The sequence below is a fragment of the Thalassophryne amazonica genome, chromosome 22, assembly GCF_902500255.1.
Source record: "Thalassophryne amazonica chromosome 22, fThaAma1.1, whole genome shotgun sequence".
In the NCBI taxonomy this organism is placed as follows: domain Eukaryota; kingdom Metazoa; phylum Chordata; class Actinopteri; order Batrachoidiformes; family Batrachoididae; genus Thalassophryne; species Thalassophryne amazonica.
Window position 1 is genome coordinate 16,502,590 of NC_047124.1, and position 14,389 is coordinate 16,516,978.

Consider the following 14,389-nt stretch of genomic DNA (forward strand, 5'->3'; position numbering starts at 1 on the left):
GCAGTGGAGGATGCCCCTTGGTGAACGCCTCTTTAAATCAGAAATTGAAACATCACATTCTGTGCAACAAATTGAAATGCTGTCAAAACATTCACAAAATATGGAACTCTCAAAAATTTAAATGTTTGTGATGTTTACACAGTGTTCAATCTATTCAGACTGATAGCGTCTTCCCTTGGAACCTCCATCAGATATGTTCACTTCCTGGAGTGAATTCAAATGGAGTCACTTAATAGTATTACACTGTTTTCATCAAAGACCCGTTTAGCTCATCACTGACCTGACAGTGGTGTTGTTTAATTCCTTGAAATACAAATTTTACAACCCTCAATTAATCAGTCTTATAAGTACAACATATCAGCAGAAATGGTCTCTGGAACTTTGAGCGTCTAAACTCCATTTTATTTCCGCTTTTTTGTCTTCTTCACACAGTTATGCTTCAATTAAACTGTTAAAACACAATTTTAAGAACTGAAAGGCATTCCTAAAATATTATTCTTTTTTAGTCAAACAGTTGGACTTTCATTCATTTTGGCAACATTCAATGTCCTTCACCAGATTCACAGTGAAGCCCACCAACTTTTTTTTAAGTTAAATTTGCACTATAACTTAAAGCCAATCATATTAAAAGAAATTCAACCATTGGGTGAATATAAGTTTTTAGCATTATCAGGGAGATTATGTTTTTTATGCCCCTATTTGTTAAATTTTTCTTTGTCGTCCCCAAGTATTTTAACAGTTTCATTTTTTGGTTCCACTTTAAAGGGCATATCGCACTCCAATCAACACTACCTTTTAAAAACTTATATACCAGATTATGATTCATTCCAACTCTTTAACTTGTGCGAGTCCTATATACCTGATAAAAGTCAAATTCGCCATACATTGAAAAATGCACACAGATTTGGCCTACCATAAATGTAAATGCTATATATTGCACTAAAGTAGGTTAAGTAATGTTACAAAACTGTGGCAATTAAAAAAAACATAAAATTATAGTGAATCACCATTATTTGTTGATTTTCAATTCAGTAGATTTATAAACAACAGTACAATTAAAGATGATTAATGGTGTCAACAGAATGATATGTTTTATTTTTGTAAATTGAACAAAACTAAATCTTGTTTGTTAGCTATTTTAAAGTATTACATTTATTTGTGAACTTTAAAATCAGTTTGGTACGTAAGTGTATTGCATTCACTGGATAAAAAAAAAAAAATTAGGCCGCTGATCCCCTAATTACGAGAAAAGATCTCGTAATTAGGAGATCAGCGGTCTAATTTTTAATCCAGTGAATGCAATACGCTTCTGTAGAAACAAGACCACCCACTTTGTTGAAGGGCACCTTAGTGTTTCAGACAGCTTCTTTATCTTCATTTAATTATATTCTCAGTTATGCATTATGCTTATTTGCCCATACTGAGCTTTACAGCCATAGTTTTAGATTCAGCTAGCTTAATACATTACATTGTTAGCTTTATGAACAGTACTAAGTATTATTTTCAGTTAGCTTTATATTCATTACATGGGCAGCACAGCAGTACATGGTTTGTACTTTTGCATAACATCACGAAGTTTGTGGGTTTGGTTCTGCCAAGGCCATGTTCCTCTTAATGTGGCGGTTCCATGTTCCCCCCATGTGGTTGGTGTTAACATTGGCACTCCACTCTGTGAAAACTTTCCGTCAGTTTGAAACCACACCAGGGTGGAGACTGGTGAGATGCTATAAGATGTTATCCACATTGCAACAAGGGACAAGAGAAACCTAAAGATGAACGAGTGAGATTGTCACCATTGGTGGAGGTATGCACTCTAATAATGCTGCTCAGCTCTGTGTTTGTCATGGCAATGTAATGTGTATAAGGTTTGATATTTTTTTTCCCCTCCTTATAGCCAGTAAAAGTGCTGATTTGTCTGTGCAGCCTGCCCCACTGCGTCTGTGCTGTTTGAACAGCTGGCCCTTCTTTATCACTCCTATGGACCCACCGCTGGTTCTTCCTGGAGGGAGGGGTGAGTGAAGGTGGGGGGTCCAGGTTGGAGGCTCTCAGAAGGAAGGAGGTCTGTTGTGACTGCTGCCGTGTTTGGCAGAACATAGCTGGAGTCAGGTGAGAGATCGACACCGTTGCCGACTGACTGCAAACACTCAAAATCATGATGTCGCAGTTTTGTTTCTAAATCTACTTTTTGCTTTATTCTTGTGTAAAACCTTTGAAACATTCTCAAATTTTATGTCAGATTACATAGAAGCTGCAATGCTACAAGTTAAATCAGAAACATCTTGCTGTAGACTTCCGTGCGATATGGAAGTTGACAAGCTTGGTGTAGGAAATAATCTTATCATCACACGCATGGACGCGCTTTCAGCTTAACTTGTACTTCATGTTTTCTCAACTTCACGCAACAGCAAATGCACCTGCTCCTAATTTCCATCAAGCCTGGACAATGGTACATACAAGAAAATAGATCAAATCTAGTCTCAAGGCTCCCAAATGCCTTCAGGCAAACTACCTGAAATTTTATGTCTTTGAGGTAAATTCCTATCTGAAGATGTGTAACTGGTGAATCAACTTACAAAAGTTGCAATATGTGGTTTGTACAGTCACAGCTCAAAGGCCAAAAATTCCTTCAGTGTTGTCCCCAGTAGTTTCCTTCTTGCACAGTGAGTCAGTTTTTGAGAACTTCCTTCTTCAGAAAAATTTACCCTACAGCACTACACGCCTGCAGGAACTGGAGTGGGTAGATCAGTAGATAGGAGTAGGACTACCAATATGTCAACCTAGGTTCAATTCCTTGTTATGCTACATGTCTGTTTCCTTAGACATCACGATTCATCTGGATTGTTCCACTCCACTCAGCTGTAAATAGGTTCTGAACTTGTCTGGGGAAGTAACCTGTGATGGACTGCCATCCCACCCAGGTCAGTCACAGACTGTGATCCTCTTCACGCTACAGAATCCAAGGGATAAACACCAGCACCAACGAACCTCAGCACCCGTTTAGAACTTACTTCTACTTCTGAAAATGGAATTTGAGAGACTATGTGTAAAAATGACTGTAATTACTAAATAGTACCCTTTGAATTAAGTCTATACCTCAATCACATCTTGATTGTGTCATTGCCACTGTCCAAATACTTATGGACTTGACTTGTATGGGTAGACATCATGACGTTCATATAAAGGAAGTGACAAATGACAGTGCTGGATTTTTGAAAACTGAAATGCCAAAGCAAAACCTCAAAATATCATATTTTGACCAAAATAATAATAATAATATTAATAATTAGCAGCAGTTTTACTGATTAGTGAGTTTTTGGCATAATGTTGCCAGTGCTGTTTGTAGGCTTCTGCTGATAGCCCATGCTCAGCCACCTGGTGCCCACCCATTTATAAAACTCTAGAGCCGCCCCTGTGCATGTGCTAATTAACGCCACAAGCTATGTCAGGAAGGAAAAGAGCAGAAGGTTGATTGGGAAACTAAATTGGATATCGATCTGACTTGTCTGCATTCCCGTCTGTATGTGTGCGTGCAGCAGTGTTATTATCGGATAAAAAGTGTGTCGGCCTAATAAGAGCAAACAAATATGGAACAACTGGTTTACAAAATTAGGCTCATTCCCACCTCAGGGATAAAGATAATTCCAATAAAATGCAATCCTCAGGCAAAAGTCATCTGCACTCTGATCTTGAACCCGAGGTGAATGCACTAAGCCTGTGTGTGTTAAATGATATTGATATCAACAATGATTTCTTTATTAGTTTTAAATTTCCTTCACACTTGTGTCAAGAGCATCCTGGATTAGTATTGACGGTAATTTAAGTTTCTCACCAGCAAAAGAAAAAGTCTTCTAATTGGATCTTGTTCCAGTGTGTGTGTGTGTGTGTGTGTGTGTGTGTGTGTGTGTGTGTGTGTGTGTGTGTGTGTGTGTGTGTGTGTGTGTGTGTGTGTGTGTGTGTGTGTGTGTGTGTGTGTGCACTTGAATTTAAATTACGGGGTGTAAGGACACATGTTGACAAATCATATTGCAATCAGTCTGGGCCACCACACTTCATGCCAAAGTCAGTCAGCCCATTAATTATAAGCGGCAGGCATGCTAACCGGGCAGCGCACACTGCCTCGTTTATACCCGTTCACACAGCGTTCATTTTGTTTGGGGATCGGAGACTTGTAATTGGTGAAGGCCGCACAATGCAGACCTTAATATGGGGCCACTTTGGAGCCTCTCAGACAGCCGTCAACATCAACCTCCCGTAGGTTCGGTCACGACAACACGCACACTGTTCTGGCGCTTAACGCTTCGGTGTCGGGTGGCGGCTAAAACTTCATTAGTTAGATGTCATACACATTTTATTTCACATCAAGAATCTGCATGTTTTCAAGTAAATGGAGGATGTCATAATCAGCTGTTTCTTCGATTTATAAAAGATGAGCGATGTGCACATGAGCACTTTCATTCAACACAGGAATGCTTTTTGAGTGTTTGGTTTCTGTGGATTTACAAACCAGCTGTCCGTCTTATTTCACATGTGACTCTAGAGAAGCCAAAATATACTAAGTAATGGTACCAGTGGACATGACGACAGTAACGGCTACAGCAATCTGACATTTGACCCCAGTCTTACCCCTAATGATTGACAAATTAGAACGTTCAATGCTGGGCCCTTCTGCGGTGTGTTACCCCTAAATATCGGATAAATTATCGAACACTGACATAGAATAAATTTGAACAGCATACAATCACAGAGCAAAATATAAAATTTGATCCCTAGGCTTTTGAAAAGACTAGGCATATTACATCTACATACAATGAGCGAATAGAGCCTGTACCCTCCAGTTTGTTAACATAACAAAAAAACAGTAAATGCTATCATCCTGCAACTCAGTAAATTAAGGGGGCATATAATTAGATTAGATTAGATAGAATTTTATTGATCCCTTGGGAAGACTCCCTCAGGGAAATTGAGGTTGCAGCAGCATTGTACAGCAGCATACAGGGTAAGAAGCACACAGAATGGATGATGGATTAGGAGCTGGTGTGGTTGTCAGTGAGATAGAGAGAGAGAGATGCTGTGTGTCTGCACAGAACTTTATTAGATTAGAGAGGTAAACCTAGACTTTCACATCCATTCACAGCGGTTACCTTCTAAAACTGAAATAATGTGGAAAAATTTCATTAAAAGCTACATAACGAGGCCAGCTGGTCGGTTACTGATCCAATACTCCAAACTAGCAACATAATAACACTGAATAAAGCAGAAGGTAGATGCACTAAGTATAAGATTCTTCTATTTGTGATGATGCTGAATTTATTGTAACATCCGATAAAATGTCATTAATACTTTAAATTGGATGCATGACATTGTGAAAATAACTCCTACATGTTCAGCCCAGTTTCATAATGTAGTCTGCTCCGGGCTCGGTTATAATAAGTTGTATCCCCCCTTTTTTAAGCACACATAGACATACCTTTGCTGCCAGCCACGCCTCTCCATGTTTATACTGGCAGAGAGTGATACCTGGAGCGAAGCATGCTGGGTAGGCATTTTTCAGCGCGGCTGCTATTCTGAGTATAATGTCTGGCAGTCATCGATGTGCAGCATTAGCAGCTTGCCAACATCTGTACGTGCTTCTCACCGGCTCCAGAGGCTCTGGCATCATTACTAGACAGACAGACTCACAACTGCACATACCTCCAAACCGTCCTCCAACATTTGCAAGTTGAGGGGGAGGTTGTAGCGAGATCTACGAGAGTTGTTTCACAGCCAGAAAAACATCAACCAGGCGCCGCTTTGACCAAACAAATCAGCGGCGGCTAGAAAATATGATTTCATTGGGAGAGGAATGTGAGAGTGGAGGCTTGGTGTAAGGTCTGGGTGTACTGTACGCTACACTGTTCAGGAGAGAAGCATGATGGGAGCAGTCTTGTTATGCTGGGATCATAATAGAAGGAGTAAGTCCTAAACAAGCATTGAACTCCATCAGGCCGGTGCTTCTCCGTGGTTACTATAGTGTGAAGTGGATGAATGGTCACAATACCCCCTAGATGGTATGCCAGTCTACTGCAGGTTACTTAAGGTCCTGGTCCCCAAATATACTCTAACTGGGTGGACTGGGACAATGCAGATGAAGAGTAGACAGGTAGCATGACTTATCAAACTCTATCTGTGGTCCAACTTCTATCCAGCAAACCTGTTATCTGTGGTCCATCTCCAGAAAGTCCCTTCACTTGGTTTGGTCCATTTGCTGGAGTCCTCAGCAACGAGGAACCTGTATGGTGGACCATGCTTGAGAATCTTTGTGATGCATGTAATCGTCGTAATTGAAGGATCATCCAGATAGACCCACTTGTCATCTTTGCCCACACGCAGATCTCACACCTACACAATACTGTAAGTGGAAGCATCAGACTTGGGCGTTCATCTCCCTGCAACAAAATCGGCATCTATTTTAAATAGCATGATGCTTTATTTGTCAACATTTCAATGGATTTCTCAACAAATGAATTGTTAATCTTGGTGAAACCTTGGATTAATATATCAGGATTAAAGTTCTGGACCCCTTACAGCGGAAACACATTTGGACTAAGGTGACAGTAATGAAGCTGATGTATTGTAACAAATAGTGGATCAAGCTTCAGGTGAAGGGGAGACTTCAGCGTGAGGGGGGGGGGGGGGGTTGCTCGGACACCTCCCCCAAAGAAAAATTGAAAACATCTATGGCATTTTTTCCTGCATTCTAGGGCAATCTGGGAAGCTAAATATTAATTCTCTAGTCATTGTTTATTTTATCACACTGTTGGACACCATCTTGGCAGTTGGGGGGGATGAGTAGCTCCCCCCCCCCCCCCCCCCCCCCCCCCCCCCCCAGATCCACCACTGAATACAGTAATGGTCTTAATCCCAGTGCAGAAATCCAGGATTGTCCAGTCTTGGCGGAGGCTGATGCTGTCTGAGTGTGTCCAGTTGAAAAATAATATTTTAAAAAATAATACTCTAAGTCAAATTGCAATGGCATGAAGTGAAAACATGACATCAAATCAAGTTTGATTCAAATCATGGTTCAGTTGGTAAAGTGGGCGTGGCTAAACCACATATTAGTGGGTTTGAGTCCCAGTTGCCGCTGAGATTCAGACTGTCCCTGACAAGACACCAAACCCCAAAACTGCTCAACCACTGGCCCTCTATGAAGGTCAAAGATGCAGGAAAAGAAGAAGTGAACTTATCTTAAAGTCTGGCAGATACCCCCCCCCCCCCACACACACACACACGCAAGTAATTACTTCAAGAAGGACAAATAAAATTATTTTTGGACTCCAAATGATTCATCAAGTCAGCGTTGGTCGCGTTGGTTTGTGCAGCCTCAGCCGAGGACGCCATGAGGAAACAATCAGCCCATCGACGAGTGGACCTTTTGGAACAGTGCAGCCCCCCCTCTCCACTTTCAAACCCAGCAGGAGCCCGCAGGGATCTAATCAATCACTACGACCAGGCTAATCCTCATTCCATTCCTGCTACAGATTCCTGCTCCTCACAGCCCATTGGTTTGTTTTTCTTTTGTTTTTTGTTACTTTGTTCCTCACTGAGAAATGAATTGAGCATCTCAAAAGTGGAGGATTCCTTTGAAAAAAAAGTAATTTATCATCTTTACTGTTGGTCTGGAAGGATACATTCTCCACGGTTAGTTCAGGTGCAGTCAGAGAATACAGTTTCATCATGTTTCAAGCAGTTTTAGGAGCCATGTGATGGAATCCCACCACATGGCTCTGGTATCAGAAAAATAAGTCAAAGGGAATCCTAAAGTTGACATTAAATCAGCATCAGACTTGTTCTAATGGCACAGTCCTACAACCCAGTTTCTTTGTAGCTCAATCCAATTTATTGATGACTTTTAATTACAAATAACTGAACGTGGCAGGAAATGGAGCGGCACAACATTTCTCATGCTCTCATCTTCTATTAAAAAACACATACATTGAATTGACCAAAGGATGAGGCTCACACTTTGGAATAGCCATCATCATGGTGTAGATCCGGACTAGTTGGGAAAGATCTGTGGGCCTGTCCTGGGTCATCCTGAGCCAAGTGCAGACAAAGGACCCAAGTAGTTCGAGGTCCACTGAGTTCAAGGGGGAAAATCAAAAATACTTTCTCTGACTTTTGCCACAATGTGTGTCTGCTTGCCACCAAATACTGCAAGACAAGACTTTCATGGGGGAATCAGCTGACGTGTACCGAAATGTATCTCCCCTTGTTAAGGTACAAAATGGAGCAAAGCGCAAGGAACTGATGGAGTTGAAGGCGTCAGACAGCAATGCATCACCATCCAACGTCAGAAGAGCACTCCATCACCATGACATAAAAGGCTGCCAGCGAACATATGAGTCCGGAGAGATTTTCAGATACAGTTGCGTCTGCTCCACCGTTAGTAGCTTCGGCACAAATTTTGCTGACACTTTTCTCATGCCCAAATCTTCTGTCAAAATGGAATGTACCAAACCTGTGCTTATCCCTACCTGGCCCTCAAATTCTTGGATGGTGACACGACACTCATCCATGACCAGAGTCCATATTCTGTCAATCACTTGGTCATTTCAGTTTGTGGATGGCCAACCCAAATGTGCGTAGCTCTCCATTTTTGAAGTATTTGTACCACTCTTATTTGCATTGTGCTCATGGTTATCATCTCCAAAAGCCTGCTGAATCTGGCGAATGGTTTCTGCTTGGGGATCACCAAGCTTGTGGCAAAATTTGACGCAATGACTTTGCTCAAGTAGTTCCATCATGTTATAGCAAATGAGAATCCAATGGCTGCTCGGTACACATGTTCACTCTGACTGCTAGCGAATGATGCCCTATGTGGGTGGGAAAAATGAATGCATGCACAACAACATCCCCTACACCTCCCCACCAAACAACAACTCGTACACTTCATTTGTTTCTGAGATAAAATAAAGTTGGATGCTTTTTGAATGTCCCTCATATATAATACTGAATTAATGTACGTACAGTAGTTCATGCAGTTGCCACCAGGGGGCCATTCATGTCATGCAAAAGTAGAGACCATCATCTACATAAGTATGAATTCAGTGTTTTATTAGCTAATTCTCAACTAACCACATAATCAAGGTATTGCAATAAAATGTATTCTATGATGCCCCTTTTATTGGCCTTTGAGGATCCTCGGTTCAAACCCCAGTCTGAACGGAAAATCGCTAAGGGCCCTTGGGCAAGGTCCTTAATCTCCAAGTTGCTCCTGGACATCGGTGTGGGAGTGTCTCTGTGTGAATGTGAGGCAACATGGTAAAGCACTTTGAGCTTCTGTTTCAGATGGTAAAGCACTATATAAATGCAGTCCATTTACCATTTGATGAACACTGTGAAACTTTTTAAAATATACATATGCATAAGCACATAACCCTTTCCGGAAATGGCAGTTAGTTTTGAGAATGCATTAAAAAAAATAAATCTGACTTTGTCCCAGATCGTATCCTAGTAGTGCTTTCTTTTGTTTTGTATTGAACCATTACAAAAGAAGTGCCCCATTTTCAAATTCATACCGTCTAAATCTTTGTGTAAAAAACAAAACAAAAAACGAAGCTCCAAGCTATGTTTTGTTGTGTCAACACCTTTCTGTGTTTATACTGATCTGACAAACTCAATCAATCAATTTGTTTGAGTTGCTGTAAACGGGTCGCAGATGTAACACGGACTACAGTTCCCAGACTCCCCGGGAGCCCCTCCCGCCGCATACCTCCGGTGTGAGGATCCGCACGACAAAGTTGCCACAACAGGAGGAGAAAAGACGCAGTAAAAAGTTTCTCTCCGCAGGGATGGATGCGTTTCACACCGCAGTTTTTCTTTTCTGTCCTCCAACGGCTGTTCGGGAAAAAACCGACTGGATATAAGGACCGTTACACGTGTTGGATTTTTTCCACCTGTTTTTCTCATTCTTTGGATTGTTTCACTGAAAATTAACACTACAAACGGAGCTTCGCTTGCGAACACAGATTTTTTTTTTTCCCCACCCTTTTAAAAATGCGTTTTTCTCCGCAGTCCCGCAATTTTGCGTGGCGTGCCGTGTTTTTCTTGCTGGTTTTGAGAGTACAGAGAGGATCTGGTGCGAACACAAAGACGTGTCCTCCTCCCTGCGCCTGTTTTGGGGAACTTTTGGACTGCAGTCGGCTGAAAAGGGGCCAGATTCCACACACCATCCCGGACTGGACAGTCCAACTGTGAGTTCTGTTTAAAAAAAAAAAAAAAAAAAAGTTTGTTGAAGGTTTTAATATTTGTTTAGCATAATGTTCCGCTCGGATGGGATGATCCACATTCCTGGTTGTAAACCGCATCAAATATTTCTCGTAGTTGCCTTCGCTTGTTTACACAGAACACTTTCTCCAAAGTTATTTGAAGTTTCAAAAATATGGAAAAAAAAAAAGGAGTTCATACTTCAGTTCAAGAGTCGGATATGCCCTTTGCACATTTTCCACTAAATAAATAAATAATACAAGTTAAATTAAATTAATAAAAGTTAGATTTCTGAAGTATTAGTAAATTCTGACAAGCAGAAAAAGTCGCCAGGCTACATTCACATTTCCAGTTGAAGTGACCAGTGTGACATATTTTTTAATGGAATTCATTAATTTGATTGTGTGTTTATGCATTTATGCCTGTAATTTCAACACACTCAGCTGTTTATTCTATATCTGTATTATTAATAGTATTTAATTAGATTTGGGTTACTTTAGGCTGTGTGTATATTACTCTCTGATGTTATCTCAATCCATTCATTTTTATCTGCATGTAATCTCTCTCTCTCTCTCTCTCTCTCTCTCTCTCTCTCTCTCTCTCTCTCTCTGTGTGTGTGTGTGTGTGTGTGTGTGTGTGTGTGTGTGTGTGTGTGTGTGTGTGTGTGTGTGTGTGTGTGTGTGTGTGTGTGTGTGTGTGTGTTTGCACTGGGTTAACATGCCTTATGTTTGTTTTGTTTTTTAAATCTCTGTCTCAATCAGAATAGATTTGGACCATCTGGGCTACATTCACATTACTGACTGAAGTGACTTGAATCTGTTTTTTTCCTGCATGCAGCATATGAAATTTTATTTGTTCAGACTTAACACATGGAATCATTCATGCATTCATTTTGTGCACCTCCTTACTCCAATTAAGGAAACATGGAATCATTTTTTTTTTTCTATATTTGTCATAGACCACCTAAGTTTTTGCCCGCATGTGGCATATTTTTGATTGGAATGGCATAGGTAAATTAAATTAAGACTGAATATAACACATAAGATTTATTTATTTTCTGTACCAGATTTGGACCAGCTAGGCTGTGCTGGCAGTACCATCTGACGTGACATGAATGTGTCATCTATAATCTTATTTGTTAAGACTATCATACCAGTTTATTCATTTATTTTCAGTATCAGATTTGGACCACATAGGCTGCACTCACATTAATGGCTGAAGTGACCTGAAACTGTTTTTGACTGCATATATGGCATACATAATCATATTTATTTAGGAGAGAACATGTCAAATAAAATTAGATTTGTGCCACTTAGGCTGCATTCACATGACTGATTAAAGTGACATGAATATCTTTATGACATAGTTCTTTTTTGTGTAGTATGAACATGCATTTCTTTATATGAGACAATTTTATCAATATTAGGTTTGGACCACTTTGCATTTGATTTCTGTTGATCTGACTAGTGTAAGAATGTCAGATCAGCAAACTGTAGCCTTTAGTGCCATGCACTTTTTCAGCAAACAAATGCCAGGGACACAAATTCTCTACGCTACAATTTCAAAGCTATAATGACCAATGTTAGTAGATCAAATAATTAATTTATGAACTGATCACCATGATCTTTCTGTGGTTGAGGGGTTAAGGCAGGTGCCACATGTTGCAGAACGCAGCTTACTCCATCTGCAGTAGTGGAGTAAATCATGCATTTGGTGGCACAAACACCAAATTTGGCATGGCAATTCTCATGATATTACTTTGCATATCTGGTTGATTGGCCACTTGAAAATTCAAGATGGCGGCCATTTTCCAAGATGGCCACCAAAGTGACCTATCAAAAAATACATTTTTGCATAGAAATGCTCCTGTTTGATTGATTAAACTGATATTGATGTCAAATCCCCTTTAGTCATATTTTATTTGCTATTTATTTTATTTCTTATGTTTTATTTTGCTTATGTGTCAAATTAAAGTTCATTACATTTAGTATATGGGTTTCCATTTTTAATATCTGCAGGCAATTTATGCCACTGTTAATGTCATATTGTTATTATACATATAATAACAATATAACAATAACATATATACATGAAAAATAAAGCTCACACAAATCAATTAACAATACAACCCCTGGCAAAAATTATGGAATCACCAGCCTCGGAGGATGTTCATTCAGTTGTTTAATTTTGTAGAAAAAAAGCAGATCACAGACATGACACAAAACTAAAGTCATTTCAAATGGCAACTTTCTGGCTTTAAGAAACACTATAAGAAATCAAGAAAAAAAGATTGTGGCAGTCAGTAACGGTTACTTTTTTAGACCAAGCAAAGGAAAAAAATATGGAATCACTCAATTCTGAGGAAAAAATTATGGAATCACCCTGTAAATTTTCATCCCCAAACTAACACCTGCATCATATCAGATCTGCTCGTTAGTCTGCATCTAAAAAGGAGTGAACACACCTTGGAGAGCTGTTGCACCAAGTGGACTGACATGAATCATGGCTCCAACACGAGAGATGTCAATTGAAACAAAGGAGAGGATTATCAAACTCTTAAAAGAGGGTAAATCATCACGCAATGTTGCAAAAGATGTTGGTTGTTCACAGTCAGCTGTGTCTAAACTCTGGACCAAATACAAACAACATGGGAAGGTTGTTAAAGGCAAACATACTGGTAGACCAAGGAAGACATCAAAGCGTCAAGACAGAAAACTTAAAGCAATATGTCTCAAAAATCGAAAAATGCACAACAAAACAAATGAGGAACGAATGGGAGGAAACTGGAGTCAACGTCTGTGACCGAACTGTATGAAACCGCCTAAAGGAAATGGGATTTACATACAGAAAAGCTAAACGAAAGCCATCATTAACACCTAAACAGAAAAAAACAAGGTTACAATGGGCTAAGGAAAAGCAATCGTGGACTGTGGATGACTGGATGAAAGTCATATTCAGTGATGAATCTCGAATCTGCATTGGGCAAGGTGATGATGCTGGAACTTTTGTTTGGTGCTGTTCCAATGAGATTTATAAAGATGACTGCCTGAAGACAACATGTAAATTTCCACAGTCATTGATGATATGGGGCTGCATGTCAGGTAAAGGCACTGGGGAGATGGCTGTCATTACATCATCAATAAATGCACAAGTTTGCGTTGATATTTTGGATGTTTGGGGATGATGAAATCATTTTTCAAGATGATAATGCATCTTGCCATAGAGCAAAAACTGTGAAAACATTCCTTGCAAAAAGACACATAGGGTCAATGTCATGGCATAGGGTCAGTGTCAACGAGCAGATCTGATTTGATGCAGGTGTTAGTTTGGGGGATGAAAATTTACAGGGTGATTCCATAATTTATTCCTCAGAATTGAGTGATTCCATATTTTTTTCCTCTGCTTGGTCTAAAAAAGTAACCGTTACTGACTGTCACAATCTTTTTTTCTTGATTTCTTATAGTGTTTCTTAAAGCCAGAAAGTTGCCATTTGAAATGACTTTAGTTTTGTGTCATGTCTGTGATCTGCTTTTTTTCCACAAAATTAAACAACTGAATGAACATCCTCTGAGGCCGGTGATTCCATAATTTTTGCCAGGGGTTGTATATTTGTGAAGGGAAAAAGTGATTTTGGCATCAATCTGGTGGACAGCATGAAAGTAGGCGGCGTCTTGCATCACTGATGCTGTAAAACAGATCCATTGTTATCGGCTCGTTTCAGTGCAACAAGTAATTTTTTGGTCGGCCATTTTGGTGGCCATCTTGGAAAATGGCCACCATCTTGGATTTTCAAGTGGCTAATTGACCAGATTTGTTAAGTGTTATCTTGGGAATCAACATGCCACATTTTGTGCTTGTGCCAGCATTTGCATGATTTTGCTGTAAAATTGATATTTTCTGCTCCAATACAGGTTCAAATCCTGGCCTGTACATCTCTCCTTATCTTTCCCCATTTCCCCTCTCTCTCTCTCTCTCTCTCTCTCTCTCTCTCTCACACACACACACACACACACACTCTATATTAAAGTGTTGGGAAAGTGTCAGTACACGGACCCACAACAGGGGGCGCAAATGAACGGACAATGAAGAAAGTCAAATAACAAGGCTTTACTGTTGTGAACACGCACAACAAATACAACAAATC

The 14,389-nt window shown here is 40.0% G+C and overlaps 1 protein-coding gene across 1 annotated transcript in view; it reads left to right on the forward strand.

The window, feature by feature from the left end:
- Positions 1 to 9,763: 9,763 nt before the first annotated feature.
- The window catches only part of LOC117503837 (leucine-rich repeats and immunoglobulin-like domains protein 3), a 30,068-nt gene continuing 25,442 nt past the window's right edge, over positions 9,764 to 14,389 (forward strand). Inside the window, exon 1 of the mRNA XM_034163100.1 lies at positions 9,764 to 10,232. Coding sequence (XP_034018991.1) covers positions 10,036 to 10,232 — 197 coding nt within the window. The 5' untranslated portion in view covers positions 9,764 to 10,035. The remainder of the gene's footprint in view (positions 10,233 to 14,389) is intronic.